This window comes from Mustela nivalis, assembly GCF_964662115.1.
Source record: "Mustela nivalis genome assembly, chromosome: 17".
In the NCBI taxonomy this organism is placed as follows: Eukaryota; Metazoa; Chordata; class Mammalia; order Carnivora; family Mustelidae; genus Mustela; species Mustela nivalis.
The window spans coordinates 26,988,160-27,000,902 of record NC_139036.1 but is presented as its reverse complement, the minus strand read 5'-3'; the positions used below and the strand labels follow the sequence as shown (position 1 = coordinate 27,000,902).

At 36.3% G+C, this 12,743-nt stretch overlaps 1 protein-coding gene across 6 annotated transcripts in view; it reads left to right on the top strand.

The window, feature by feature from the left end:
* The window catches only part of GGNBP2 (gametogenetin binding protein 2), a 33,071-nt gene that overhangs the window by 14,983 nt on the left and 5,345 nt on the right, over window positions 1-12,743 (top strand). For 2 of the 6 annotated variants that reach the window (XM_082707467.1, XM_082707469.1), the window contains 5 exons: window positions 1,846-1,971; window positions 2,061-2,174; window positions 8,470-8,679; window positions 9,734-9,908; window positions 11,307-11,501. In XM_082707467.1, the coding sequence (XP_082563593.1) occupies window positions 1,846-1,971; window positions 2,061-2,174; window positions 8,470-8,679; window positions 9,734-9,908; window positions 11,307-11,501 (820 nt within the window). The remainder of the gene's footprint in view (window positions 1-1,845; window positions 1,972-2,060; window positions 2,175-8,469; window positions 8,680-9,733; window positions 9,909-11,306; window positions 11,502-12,743) is intronic. The other 4 variants (XM_082707471.1, XM_082707472.1, XM_082707468.1 and 1 more) reach the window with 3 other exon arrangements.

Below are 12,743 nucleotides of genomic sequence, written 5' to 3'. Positions count from 1 at the left end.
ACAGTTGATTAGGTTGAAACCTAATCAATGGCAACAATCCAGCTCAGCCTTCTTTTTGAAAGTACTCTTGTATCCATGCAAGTAAACCCAAGTTATTGGCTGCTTGGGAGTAAGTTTGAGATCCTGAAGAAAAGTCTAGGCTACAGTCGTAGGCCTGTAACCGAAGACTGAAGATTATCTTAGAGAATAGTATATAAAGTCTACCTAGAGAGAGAGTAGAGTAAGAGAGAAGAATGTTGAAGAATTCAACGTATTGGTAGAAAAGAATCTAGTAAAGAAATTTGAGAAAGAGTGGCCAGAGAGGTAGAAGGAAGCCGAGGGAAAAGAGTGTTAGCTGTGTTGAATGCTCCTGAATCATCAAGGACCCAGAAGTGTCCATTGGATATAGCAGCACTGTGGTAATTGGTGATCTTGATGACCAAATCTGTGGTTGAGTGGAAACAATCCAGAATAAGAATGGGTAGAAAAGTGATTGCAATCTAAGGTTATGGTGGATTAAGCTACGAGTGGAAAGTACAGGAGTGGAAAGACTTCTTTTTCAGAAATCTTGATCTTGAAAGGATGGAGTGATGGAAAGTCGAGAGAGGTTATAGATAAAGTCTTAATTTTAACTGTAGCATTTTTTAAGAAGTATTTCTTGGATTAATGCTCTTGTGTTCTGATGATATAATAATCATTCCCCACACTGATTTCATGAACCTTTTCCTGAATTATGAGAACTTGAGTTTGAGAGTTAATCAGTTTTAGGAAATTATGGATCGCTCACACATGATTAGAAAGAGAGGAAATAAGGGGATAGAGAGTTGAAGGATAGAACATGGAAGATAGCAGTTGTTGAGGTCTTTGTTTCAAATTAGGGTGCTGAACCTTGCTTGAGGTCTTGTTTCAGGGAATAGGGAGCTGAATTGTATGGATGAACTTAAATAGTGGGCAGGGAGTTGGAAAGTACCTATTCAGCATATAGAGAAGGTTAAGTAAAGATTCAGAGGGTTTTCCATCTCAAGCATCCAAGGTAACATTTCTGGGACTGTAGGCAGACCTGCAGAGGAACAGGCAGGAGTCAGTTGTTCAGAATCATGAAATATCAAGAAGACTGTCATTGAATGGAATATAGACCCACATTTCTTTTGGAATGTACATCTGCCAACAAAGCAAAATGCAGGACCAACGCCACACTGAAACCTGTGGGGGAGGGAGAGTCTGGGAAGTTTTAGTAAGTTTTTAAAAAATTATTTATATAGTACTTATTACTGATAAAGGCTGTGTAAAATGTAAAATGTTTCTCTTAGTGTGCTGTCTTTATTTTAGTAAATGTAAAATTTTATTGTAGTTAATATAAAAATGTATTTACCATAATTAGATTAATCTGATTTTTTTTTCCCTCAGCTAATTATAAATGTGAAGATAAAAAACATTGAGTTTTGTTGCCATGGATTAGATATAAAATCACATTAAGTAGAACAAAACTTACTAGAATTTTCAATTTGTGAAAGATTGACCAATTTTATAGATGAAAAAATATAATTTCTTTTAGCTTTGTTGACTTTAAAGCATTCCAAGTAGATTTGCTAATGCTTAGTATCTAATGAGTTGGTATCTTGATAAATGTAAATGTTGTTAAATTGTGTCAGATAAACTTAATAGTTGAGCAGAAATTTTTATATAAAAGTATGAGCATATGTTTAATATTTTAATATGGCTAAAATGAATATGTAATTATATACAAATTTGTAAACTTATTATACTAATATGTATTAAAGAGTTCATGATTTTAATTTAGACTATAGAAATTATTCCTTCAGATTATCTGAGTGTCACTAAGCTTTGTACTATACTGTACTACAGTGAAGGGAGCAGTAGCAGTGTCAGTTCAGAGAAGTTAAGTACAGATAAGAGAAGTAGTGAAGACCACAGGAAGGACAGCAAGTGTAGGATCATTTTCCATTATGGACCTTTCCAGGGAACAGCCAGGTAAAATCAAGCAATCCTTTACTCTGCCTTTTTTAATGTTTTAATGTTTATCTAGTCCTCCTTTCACTAATATGTGTTTCTTTCTGCAGAGGTTGTTGGATGGACGTATGGGAACTAATGTCCCAAGAATGCAGGGATGAAGTAGTTTTAATCGACTCTAGTTGTCTTTTAGAAACACTAGAAACTTACCTGCGAAAACACAGGTGAGTCTAAAGGTCATTGCAATATAGTTGGAAGGTGCTGTAAGTGCTCTCTCAGTTATCCAGATTGACCTCTTACCTCCTTCATATAATAGCACTCCAGTCTTGCCATTAATACCTGGTGCTAGGCAGAGCTTAATATTAGGATAAGCATTTCTTTATGGGATGACTCTCAGTGTTAGCCTTCTTGTGTTGAGCCAGAATCTCCTCTTTTTGTATTTTTTACCTGTTGGTTCCACGCCAGTGAAGTGTACTTAGTTGGGGAAAGTACTGAATCACTTTAGAAACTCTAGTATTCCTTGTTTTTATGATAGAAGCATTTCATGTTGTCATTTTCAAAATTAAAGTTTAAATTAGTGGTTTTCATTTAGTAATATTATTTTGAATGATTTCTTCTATAATCATTTGTCAAGACCTAAAAATAGAGTTGGAATTTGTGTGGTTCATGGACTGAAAAAGTAACTTCAGGTTTTTCTTTTTCTTTTATTTTTTTTTTTTAAGATTTTGTTTATTTATTTGACAGATTACATGTAGGCAGAGAGGCAGGCAGAGAGAGAGAGGAGGAAGCAGGCTCCCCGCTGAGCAGAGAGCCCGACATGGGGCTTGATCCCAGGACCCTGAGATCATGACCCGAGCCGAAGGCAGAGGCTTAACCCACTGAGCCACCCAGGCACCCCAGGTTTTTCTTTTTAGAATACCATTTTACAAAGGAATTTTCTCTTTTCTTTTCTTTCCTTCCTTCCTTCTACATTTTATTTCTTTGAGACAGAGAGTGCACAAGGAGGAGAGGGACAGCGGGAGAGGGAGAAGCAGGCTCTCTGCTGAGCAAGGAGCCCAATGTGGAGCTCCATCCCAGGACTCTGGGATATGACCCGAGCTGAAGGCAGATGCTTAAATGACTGAGCCACCCAGGTGTCCTACAAAGGAATTTTCTAAGTGTCATTAGCATTTGGAAATTTGTAGGGAGGGAGAGTGCAGTAGGAAAGGAAACTGGTAAGGGAGCTGTCTAGAGATGGTATTCTAGGAGGGAGCTGTACTCTTTTAATGTAAATTCGTCACATATTTGATGTGCGGTTTTGTGTTCTTTGACCTGGGACATAAATACATACTTACTTTAGGGATACTTCTAGAAAACATACGTGAATGATAAAAACTAGGGTGTATCAACATTCATGTTTATATGCCAATGAGCTAATGACTTAATCTGCATACTAAGTTTATTCAGTGTTTTTCTTTTTTCAGTTACAAACTTCCTTGTTTATTTGCCTTTTTGGTTGATTATACCCAAGAGAGTAGAGAATATGTCAAGTATTTGCAGTTTTGTCAGAGAGGGATTATACAGACAAAAAACATTTAAATATGTAGGTCCATTATAGATTGCTTCCTTTTTCAATATGAATTGATCCCTATATTCAACATTAATTGGTCCATCCAAAAGACAGTTTTTTGGGGTGATAAATGACTAGTTATAAGAGCTAATGTTTAGGAGTTTCCTGTAATGGTTGTAGATATTTCCTTTATTGGGGTGGCAATATTTTATGGCTCTGAGAAGGTGGAATCTACTTAATAACTATCTGAAGGGTGGGGAGAAGTATGATTAAGAAAGATTGCTTTGAATCTGGGTTCTACTAATTATAACTTTGTACAAGTTACTTAACATTTCTATGCCTTCTTTTCTTAAGACAAAAATAACGATAGTACGGATTAATTGTAGGATTAAATTTTTCATGGGGATAGACGATACACAGTCGGACTTACTTAGAACAGTATGTGGCTGGGAATGCAAGGTAGTGCAGCCACTCTGAAAAACGGTGTGTAAGTTCATCAAAAAGTTGAAAATAGAGCTACTGTATGACCCAACAATTGACTACTGGGTACTTACCCCAAAGATACAGATGTGTGATCTGAAGGGGTACCCTGCACCCCATGTTTATGGCAGGAGTTCCACAATAGCCAGATGTCCACATCTGGCTAGGTTCCACAATAGAACCTAGATGTCCATCAGCAGATGAATGGATGGAGAAGATGTGGAGGGGGGGGGGATGGGGCACACGTGGTGGAATATTATGCAGCCATCAAAAATGGAAATCTTGCCATTTGCAACAACATGGGTGGAACTAGAGGGCATTATTACGCTAAGCAGAGTAAGTCAGAGAAAGAAAAAGAATCTCTCTGATACATGGAATTTAGGAAACAAGTCAGAGGATCATAGGGGAAGAAAGGAAAAAAATGAAACAAGATGAAACCAGAGAGGGACACAAACCATAAGAGGCTCTTTTTTTTTCTCCTAAAGATTTTATTTATTTATTTGACAGAGAGAGACCAGGAGAGACAGAACACAAGCAGGGGCAGTGGGAGAGAGAGAAGCAGTATTCTTGCTGAATAGGGAGCCTGAAACAGGGCTTGATCCCAGGGCCCTGGGATCATGACCTGAGTTGAAGGCAGAGGGTTAACGATTAAGCCACCTAGGTGCCCCAAGAGACTCTTAATCTTAGGAAACAAACTGAGAGTTGCTGGAGGGGTGAGGGAATGGAGTGGCGGGGTGTTGGACACTAGAGAGGGTATATGTTGTGATGAGTGCTGGGTGTTGTATAAGACTGATGAATCACAGACCTGTACCCCTAAAACAAATAATACGTTGTATGTTAATTAAAAATAATAATTGTAAAAATATATAAATAAAATGTGAATGTATTATATATAATATTTTAAAAACCCAATATCTGGCACATAGTAAGCACATTAGTGAATGTTTGCATGCCAGATTTGCAAATGCTTGTTATTCCTATGTATCTAGTTCTTGTTTTAGGTCCAGTTTGAGTTTTTGAGGTATGTATAATCAGTTGAAAATGATTTCTGATGTCTTAATAATGGGGGTGCCTGGGTGGCTCAGTCAGTTAAGCATCTGCCTTTGGCTCAGATCATGGTCCCAGGGTCCTGGGATCAGCCCCCACATCGGGCTCCCTGCTCAATGGGGGGTCTGCTTTTTCCTCTCCCTGTGCCTGCTGCTCTCCCTACTTGTGCGCTTGCTCACTCTCTTTCTCTGTCCAAAAAAAAAAAAAAAATTAAAAAAAAAATCCTAAGAAGTATCTGAATAATGTACCTTTTTGACAGTTCTATTTTATTTAGTGGACTTTTTTGAGTACTTTATAATAAAAATTTGATGGGGAACTAAGGTGGCTCAGTCTGTTAAGTGTCTTGACTCTTGATCTCAGCTCAGGTCTTTATCTCAGGGGTGTGAATCCAGGCCTTATGCTGGGCTTGGTGCTGGGTGTGGAGCCTACTTACAATGAAGATTTTATAACACTGGCCAGTTAAGTATTATGGTAGTAAATTATTAGAAATAAAGTGTTAAACTATGAAACCTCTGCCTTAAAATTTTTTTTACTTTTATGTGCAAGTTTTCTTTTTGAAAACAGAAAAATCATTTTCATTCTTATAGCTTATATATAGTATTTTTAAGTTGCTGTTTACTTATGTTACTTATGATTATTACAAATATTAAAATTATGTACAAAGATTAAACTACTATGAGGATTTAAAGTTAGTAAAATAAGAGCAAAATATTTTCAAGTTTTATTATTGCTGCTCTATGAAATCTAACCATTTATTTACCTGAAATTGTAAACTTAATCTTTTATAACTCAAGAACACAGAAAAATTTGTTATTTCTGCATCCAAGTCTTTATTCTCCCCCCTCAAGGGGAAGACTTTTTTTATTGTAGTAAAAAAAAAAGTAAGTTTACTTCTTAAACAGTTTTTAAGTGAACATTACAGTGTTGCCAACTGTATACACGTTGTTGTACAGTAGATCTCAAGAATTTTTCATCTCGCATGATTGGAACTATACCCATTGAACAACAATTTCCCCATCAGCCCCTTCTCCCAAGCCCTGGCAACCAGGGTTCTGTTTTCTGTTTAATGAATTTGATTATTGTAGATACTCACATATGTGGAATCATTTGGTATTGGTCTTTCTGCGATTGGCTTATTTCACTTAGCATAATGTCCTTAAGAGTTCATCCATGCTGTAGCATATGATGCAGAATTTTCTTCTTAAAGCTGCATAATAGTCCATTTATGTATGTACTGCATTTGCCTATCAGTGGACATTTTGGTTGTTGCCCCCCTACATCTTAGCTATTTCTACAAATGCTGCAATGAACGTGAGTGTGCGGATATCTTTTTGAGATCCTGTTTTCAGTTCTTTAGGATATACTTGAAAATGGGATTGCTGGATCATACGATAGTTCTGTTTTTAAATTTTTTTAGGAAATGCCATACTCTTTGCCATTATTGGCAGCACTATTTTACAGTTTCAGCAACATCAGTATCAAGGGTTCCAGTCTCTCTACATCTTTGCCAGCACATGTTGTTTTCTATTTTTTTTTAATAGTGGCTATGCTAAATGTATATAAAATAGTATCCTATGGTTTTGATTTACATTTTCCTGAAGATTAGGAAATCATCACCTATTCAGTGCATGAAATTTTTTTTCCAGTGTTTTCTTCTGGGAGTTTTGTAGTTTCATGTTTTACTGTTTAGGTCTTTAGTCCATTTTGTATTAATTTTTGCATATTCTGTGTTTTTTGAAGCATTAGTGCATCAGTGATTTAACTTGTCAGCATTATTGCTTGTGTTTACTAATTGGGCTTAGGGACTCTATATTAACATGTATTCATTTCAAGAAACAAATGTGTGAATCAACTAATATGTGGCAGTATAAAGGTAAATAAAGTAAGAAGTGTAAATTGCAAATATAGGAAGATAGAGGAAGGCTGAATTCTAGTTATGGGAATTGCAGAAGGCATCTTTAAAGATGGACATGATTTAGGCAGATGGAAAAGGATGCGGAAAGGGGTGGGGAGGAAGCAGAAGAAACAAGACTTTGAAGTAGGGACATAATCTGTTCACGGTAGTCCATTGTCTGTATGGTATGTGTTCAGGAGCAGGGTAAATTGTCTAGGCAGTTTAAAACAGGGCAGGGGGAATTGGAAAGAAGACCTGTAAGAGATGTAAGAAAAATTGATACCAGTTGGCGCCACCCTAAAAGAGGACCTAAGAAGAAGTTGGAGGTTAACTGAGGTTTTCTTCCTGGGTGACTGTATGAATGGTGATGTTCTTAATAGTTTTGTAAGGGAACATTCATGTTGCCCTTGGTTTTGGAGAGGAAGTTAAAACATGTTGCCTATTATACATCTGTGATGTCTCCCATTTTACAGTATGGGTTTAGCCCTGAGGCAAGGGCAGAAGACTTGAACAAGAGCTGTAGGTAAGAGGTATACCTGTTGGCTGAAGCCATTGTAACAGAAGAGGTCAGCTAGGGAGATGAATGAATATAAAGAGATTAAAATTTTCTCATTCCGCCACGGCTGATCTTCTCAGAGATGCAGTTATTAATTTTATTATCTTTTTTTTTATCAGACCAAGTTCTTTCTTGTTTCAGGAAATCAAAGCTAAAGAAACAAGGTTCTGTTTTTCTTTCTGATTGAATAATATTTGGTTTCTAAAATAAAATGTCATCATCCTCTATGTTCACATTCTTTTTTTTCTCTTCTACACTTTTGTAACTGAAATTTAGACTACATTTCTATGTATATGTTATCAGGCGCCTGGGTGCTCAGTGGGTTAAGCCGCTGCCTTCGGCTCAGGTCATGATCTCAGGGTCCTGGGATCGAGTCCCGCATTGGGCTCTCTGCTCAGTGGGGAGCCTGCTTTCTCCTCTCTCTGTCTGCCTCTCTGCCTACTTGTGATCTCTCTCTGTCAAATAAATAAATAAAATCTTAAAAAAAAATTTAAATCTATGTATATGTTATCAATATTATGATTATGTATTGAGAAACATGCATTTTTTAAAAAGAAATTTGACTTTTGGGAATTACTAGTAAACTAAAACTACATGTGCCACTTTCTTGCCCCTACCCTCTTTCTTATGTTTAACTAGTAAGATATTAAAATGTCGTAGCAACATTTGGATTCAGGTTTACTGAATGAAGGTGGCACAACTGTTTTTAGAGGCTGAAAGGAGTGGGATTCTTGAGTCACTTGTTTGTGGCTTCTTGTTTTCATGTGTCTGTCTCATTTAAGAATCATTTATTTGCAAATGGAGATCTAGTTATACTGTAATCCCTAAATTTGTATTTCTCTTATATGTGTATATTTTAAATGTGTGTCTGGAGGATTTTTTTTTTTAATGCTCCACATGGTAGGGGAGTGTCATTGTCTAGTACACTGTTAATGAGTTTCATGAAATAATTATGCAGCTAGTTCTTAATTTTGAAGTTTTTCTTTTCAACAGGTTTTGCACTGATTGCAAAAATAAAGTCCTCCGAGCATACAACATCCTTATTGGTGAACTTGATTGCAGCAAAGAGAAGGGCTACTGTGCTGCACTTTATGAAGGCTTGCGGTGCTGTCCACATGAACGGCACATACACGTTTGCTGTGAAACAGACTTCATTGCACATCTCTTGGGTCGTGCTGAGCCAGAGTTCGCAGGAGGGTATGAGTATGTAATTTGCTAGAATGGGCTATCTAGCGCTTTGCTTCATTTTATTACTGAAAGTTTATTTCCATCACCTTTTGCCTCAGTACATATGATATATGTATAAATTAAAGTGTGCCTGTGAAGATTCTGCTTTCTTTAAAGTATGCATTTGACTGAGTAAAAATAGGGAGAAAGTGTTGTGTGGTGTTCATTTCAGTCCTCTGCTCCTTGTTGCTTGAAGTAGATAGGCATTTTTTTTTTTTTTTTGCTTTCATTATTATAGATTATCATTTTCATCAGAAAATGATTAGAAGGGATTTACCCCCTCCATCCATGCATTTCCATGTTTAAATTTTGTTCATAATGATGGTTTTTGCATGGGAAGAAAGGTCTTTGCGGCAAGGGGTTAAATACTTTATTGAGTGTAATTCATGAACTGTGTATATTATTACTGAATTGTATAAGAACCTAAAATTTTATCTCTGGCTTTGTCGTGAAAATAACATCAGAGAAAGTTGTTCTAGAATAAATTGAATCCATTTTCCTTTGTGTTTTGTGTATCAGCTCTCATTTGAGTGCCTACTTTTTGCTAGCCATTTAGAACATGAAGACTTACAACTGAAATTCCGTGAACACTTCTACTGAAGACTAGCCTGGAGGGCTTTTGTCCATGATTGAATCACGTTGGCATTTCTCCATTCCCCCTCAAAAAAAAAGAAACAAAGCAAGTAGGCATTTGTTAAAATTGGAAGGTGAAAGGAGCTGTCATGCCTACCTTTGAGCTGGACACATATATAACTTCTCTGTGCCACAAAATAATCTCTCTTCAGGGCCAGTTCCTGAATTATCTTATTTTTAGCAATATTAGGACTGATTCTGCTTGCATGTGTATTTCTTATTGGTTATATACATGTGTGCTTCTATGTTTATATGTATATTGAATTTGAATGTATAACTGGCTTGTTATTACATATGCAAATTGTGTTTTAAAACCTGAATTTGAAGTTGATCTGTCTCTTAGTGTTTCAGTAAAGGGTATTAGGAATTATTATGTATGATTTATTCTCCTTTACAGGCGAAGAGAAAGGCATGCTAAGACAATAGATATAGCTCAAGAGGAAGTTCTGACCTGCTTGGGAATTCATCTTTATGAAAGACTGCATCGAATCTGGCAAAAACTACGAGCAGAGGAGCAAACATGGCAGATGCTTTTCTATCTTGGTGTTGATGCTTTACGCAAGAGTTTTGAGGTAAAAACAGGGGGCTGCTTCAGTGTCTAAGATTGCTTAGTCACATTATTAGACTGAATGTTAATATTAAGCTGCCAGTCTGATTTTTACCTCAGAGGCCTGTGATCCAGTCATAGTGTCATGTATGTGAAGGCGTTCAGGGAGGGGAAATGGAATTTAGAAGAGGTTTGTGGATTTTTCTTTGTTTTTCAGTTTTCTTATTCTGCCAGCTTTGGTTTTTAGACTTCTCAGAGTAGAAAACTGAAGTTTATGATTATTTAGCAAGATGTTGCTATCAAATATATCTAATGGAAAGTTAAAAGCAACCCCAAAATAAGCAACAAAATTAGAAACTTTTAATGAGTCTCAGCTTGCCTGCCGATGTCCAGTAACTTCTTTATATTGCTGGTATTGGGTTTAGTGCTTATGATTTGGTAACGTTTTTGAGGGGGGAGTTCTACACTGTCAGCACATAAAATATTGGCTAGTGAACATTTTGTTACATTCTAGGGCATGTTCTTAACCCTAACTGGGTCACAGATCCCTTTTGAGAAGACTATGAAAGCTATAAACCAAAAAAAAAAAAAAAAAAAAAAAAAGAAAGCTATAAACCCTTTTTTCAGAAGCACATCCATGAGCTTTAAACATTGTTCTGGGGAGTCTGAGGAGATTTGTACTGGTTCTTGGTGAACACATTCCTGTTTCCTTTTCTTTCTGTGTGTTTGTGACTTCAGAAACTAGATCATCTAATCAGGTTAAATAGTCTTCTCATTGTGTGAAGAAATGAATATTTACTCTGCTGTGTTAAAAATTTTGGAATTTGAAACTAGAATATTGCCAGTTTGGAATAAGAGTGTGTATAAGTCTGCCTTTCCTGTAGGGATTCATGGTATATTCACTTGCTATGGATTTTAAGATGTCATCATTTAAAGTATTAAAATTGAAGATTCTTTGTGGGGATGCCCTGTAAAATTGCAACATGAATTACCTGTCTGTGTGTGGTATCATTTAAAATTAGCAAGTGAGGGGCATCTGGGTGGCTTGGTCAGTTGAAGGTCTGACTCGTGATTTCAGCTAAGGTCTTCTCACTCAGGGTCGTGAGTTAAAACCCTGAGTTCAAAAAATCGAATTAGTGGGACGTCTGGGTGGCTCAGTTGGTTAAGCAGCTGCCTTCGGCTCAGGTCATGATCCCAGCGTCCTGGGATAGAGTCCCATATCGGGCTCCTTGCTCCACAGGGAGCCTGCTTCTCCATCTGACTCTGCCTTCCACTCTGTCTGCCTGTGCTCGCTCTCGCTTGCTCTCTCTGACAAATAAATAAAATCTTTAAAAAAAAAAAAATCGAATTAGCAAATGAGAATTTCCATGGAAAATACAGGAAGTTCTGAACAATATTTATTCTCAATTTTGTTTTTTAATAGATGACTGTGGAAAAAGTACAGGGTATTAGCCGATTAGAACAACTTTGTGAAGAATTTTCAGAGGAGGAACGAGTAAGAGAACTCAAGCAAGAAAAGAAACGCCAAAAACGGAAGAATAGACGAAAAAATAAATGTGTATGTGATATTCCTACTCCCTTACAAGCAGCAGATGAAAAGGAAGTAAGCCAAGAGAAGGTAATATTCCATAATTTTGACTCATTATTATGTAGTATTGCTTTTTGCTAGATTTTGGCATTTTTACCATGCTTTTCCAGAATGTGACGAGCTGCAACTTGTATATTGGCTTTTTTCCTACTATAATTGGTAAAAGCCAAAATTTTTAATGTCATGTATTCTTTTTATAATATTCAGTAGTTATCTTTGTACCCGATCTTAGTGTGTTGTTAGATCAAATGGGGAAATTAACTCCATGCATGACCTAGAGCAGTTCTTTTTGGTCTCAGGACCCCTTTGAATTCTTAAAAATTACAGGGCCCAATGTGCTTTTTGTTTATATGGATTATACTTAACCAAAATTCACTGTATTAGAAATTAAAATGGAGAAATTTAAAATTATTTTTAAAAATAAGCCCTTCTATTATGTTAACATGAATAATTTTTTTTTAAATGTCCCACCCCCACTACCCCCAAAAAAAGAAGTGAGAAGAGTGGCATTATTTTATATTTTTGCAGATCTTTTTAATATTTGGTTTAAAAGGAATTAGATGGATTCTCAGATCTGCTTCTGCATTTAGTCTGTTTCCATATGTTGCTTGGTTGAAGCATATGAAGAAAGTCTGGTCTCAGAAAAGGGAGGAATATTTTAATAAAAACTTTTTCAGATAGTTGTGGCTGTTCTTCTTTGGCATTACAACTCAACAAGAGGTAGTGTCTTAAAGATTAGTTATGATACAGAACCTGGCACCTATCAGTGACCTTTTCATAACTTAGTTAAGTTAAAGTCCATTAGTCAGTCTTGCATTTTGAATAGATCTTTTACTCATTTGTCATTTGAACGATACGGATATACTGAGTTACGCAGATCTTGCCAGATACTGACATTTCTTTACATAATATCACATAATCATGTTAAAACCACTACTGATCTCATCAGAAAGATCTTTAAGTAGTGGGACACTTCAAGCTTATTGTGCTTATTTATATAAGTTTTCAAAATTCTGATCGTGATTTGAAAGTTTGAATTTTTAATCACTGACCACAAATACGGTCCATTGTTTTCCTTGAGGTGATGAGCTGACTTCGTTTTTTGAGAAAATGTCTTTTTAAGTGTCTAAGTCTGAATAACCACAGTTTGTCTCTCATTGTTTGAAGCAGAATTGATGTTCCAGGATAAAAAAAAAAACACCTGGTTTAGTTCATAACTTGAACAATTGCTCAACTGCTCTTCCTTGAGAAGACCATTGTACTTTGGTATGC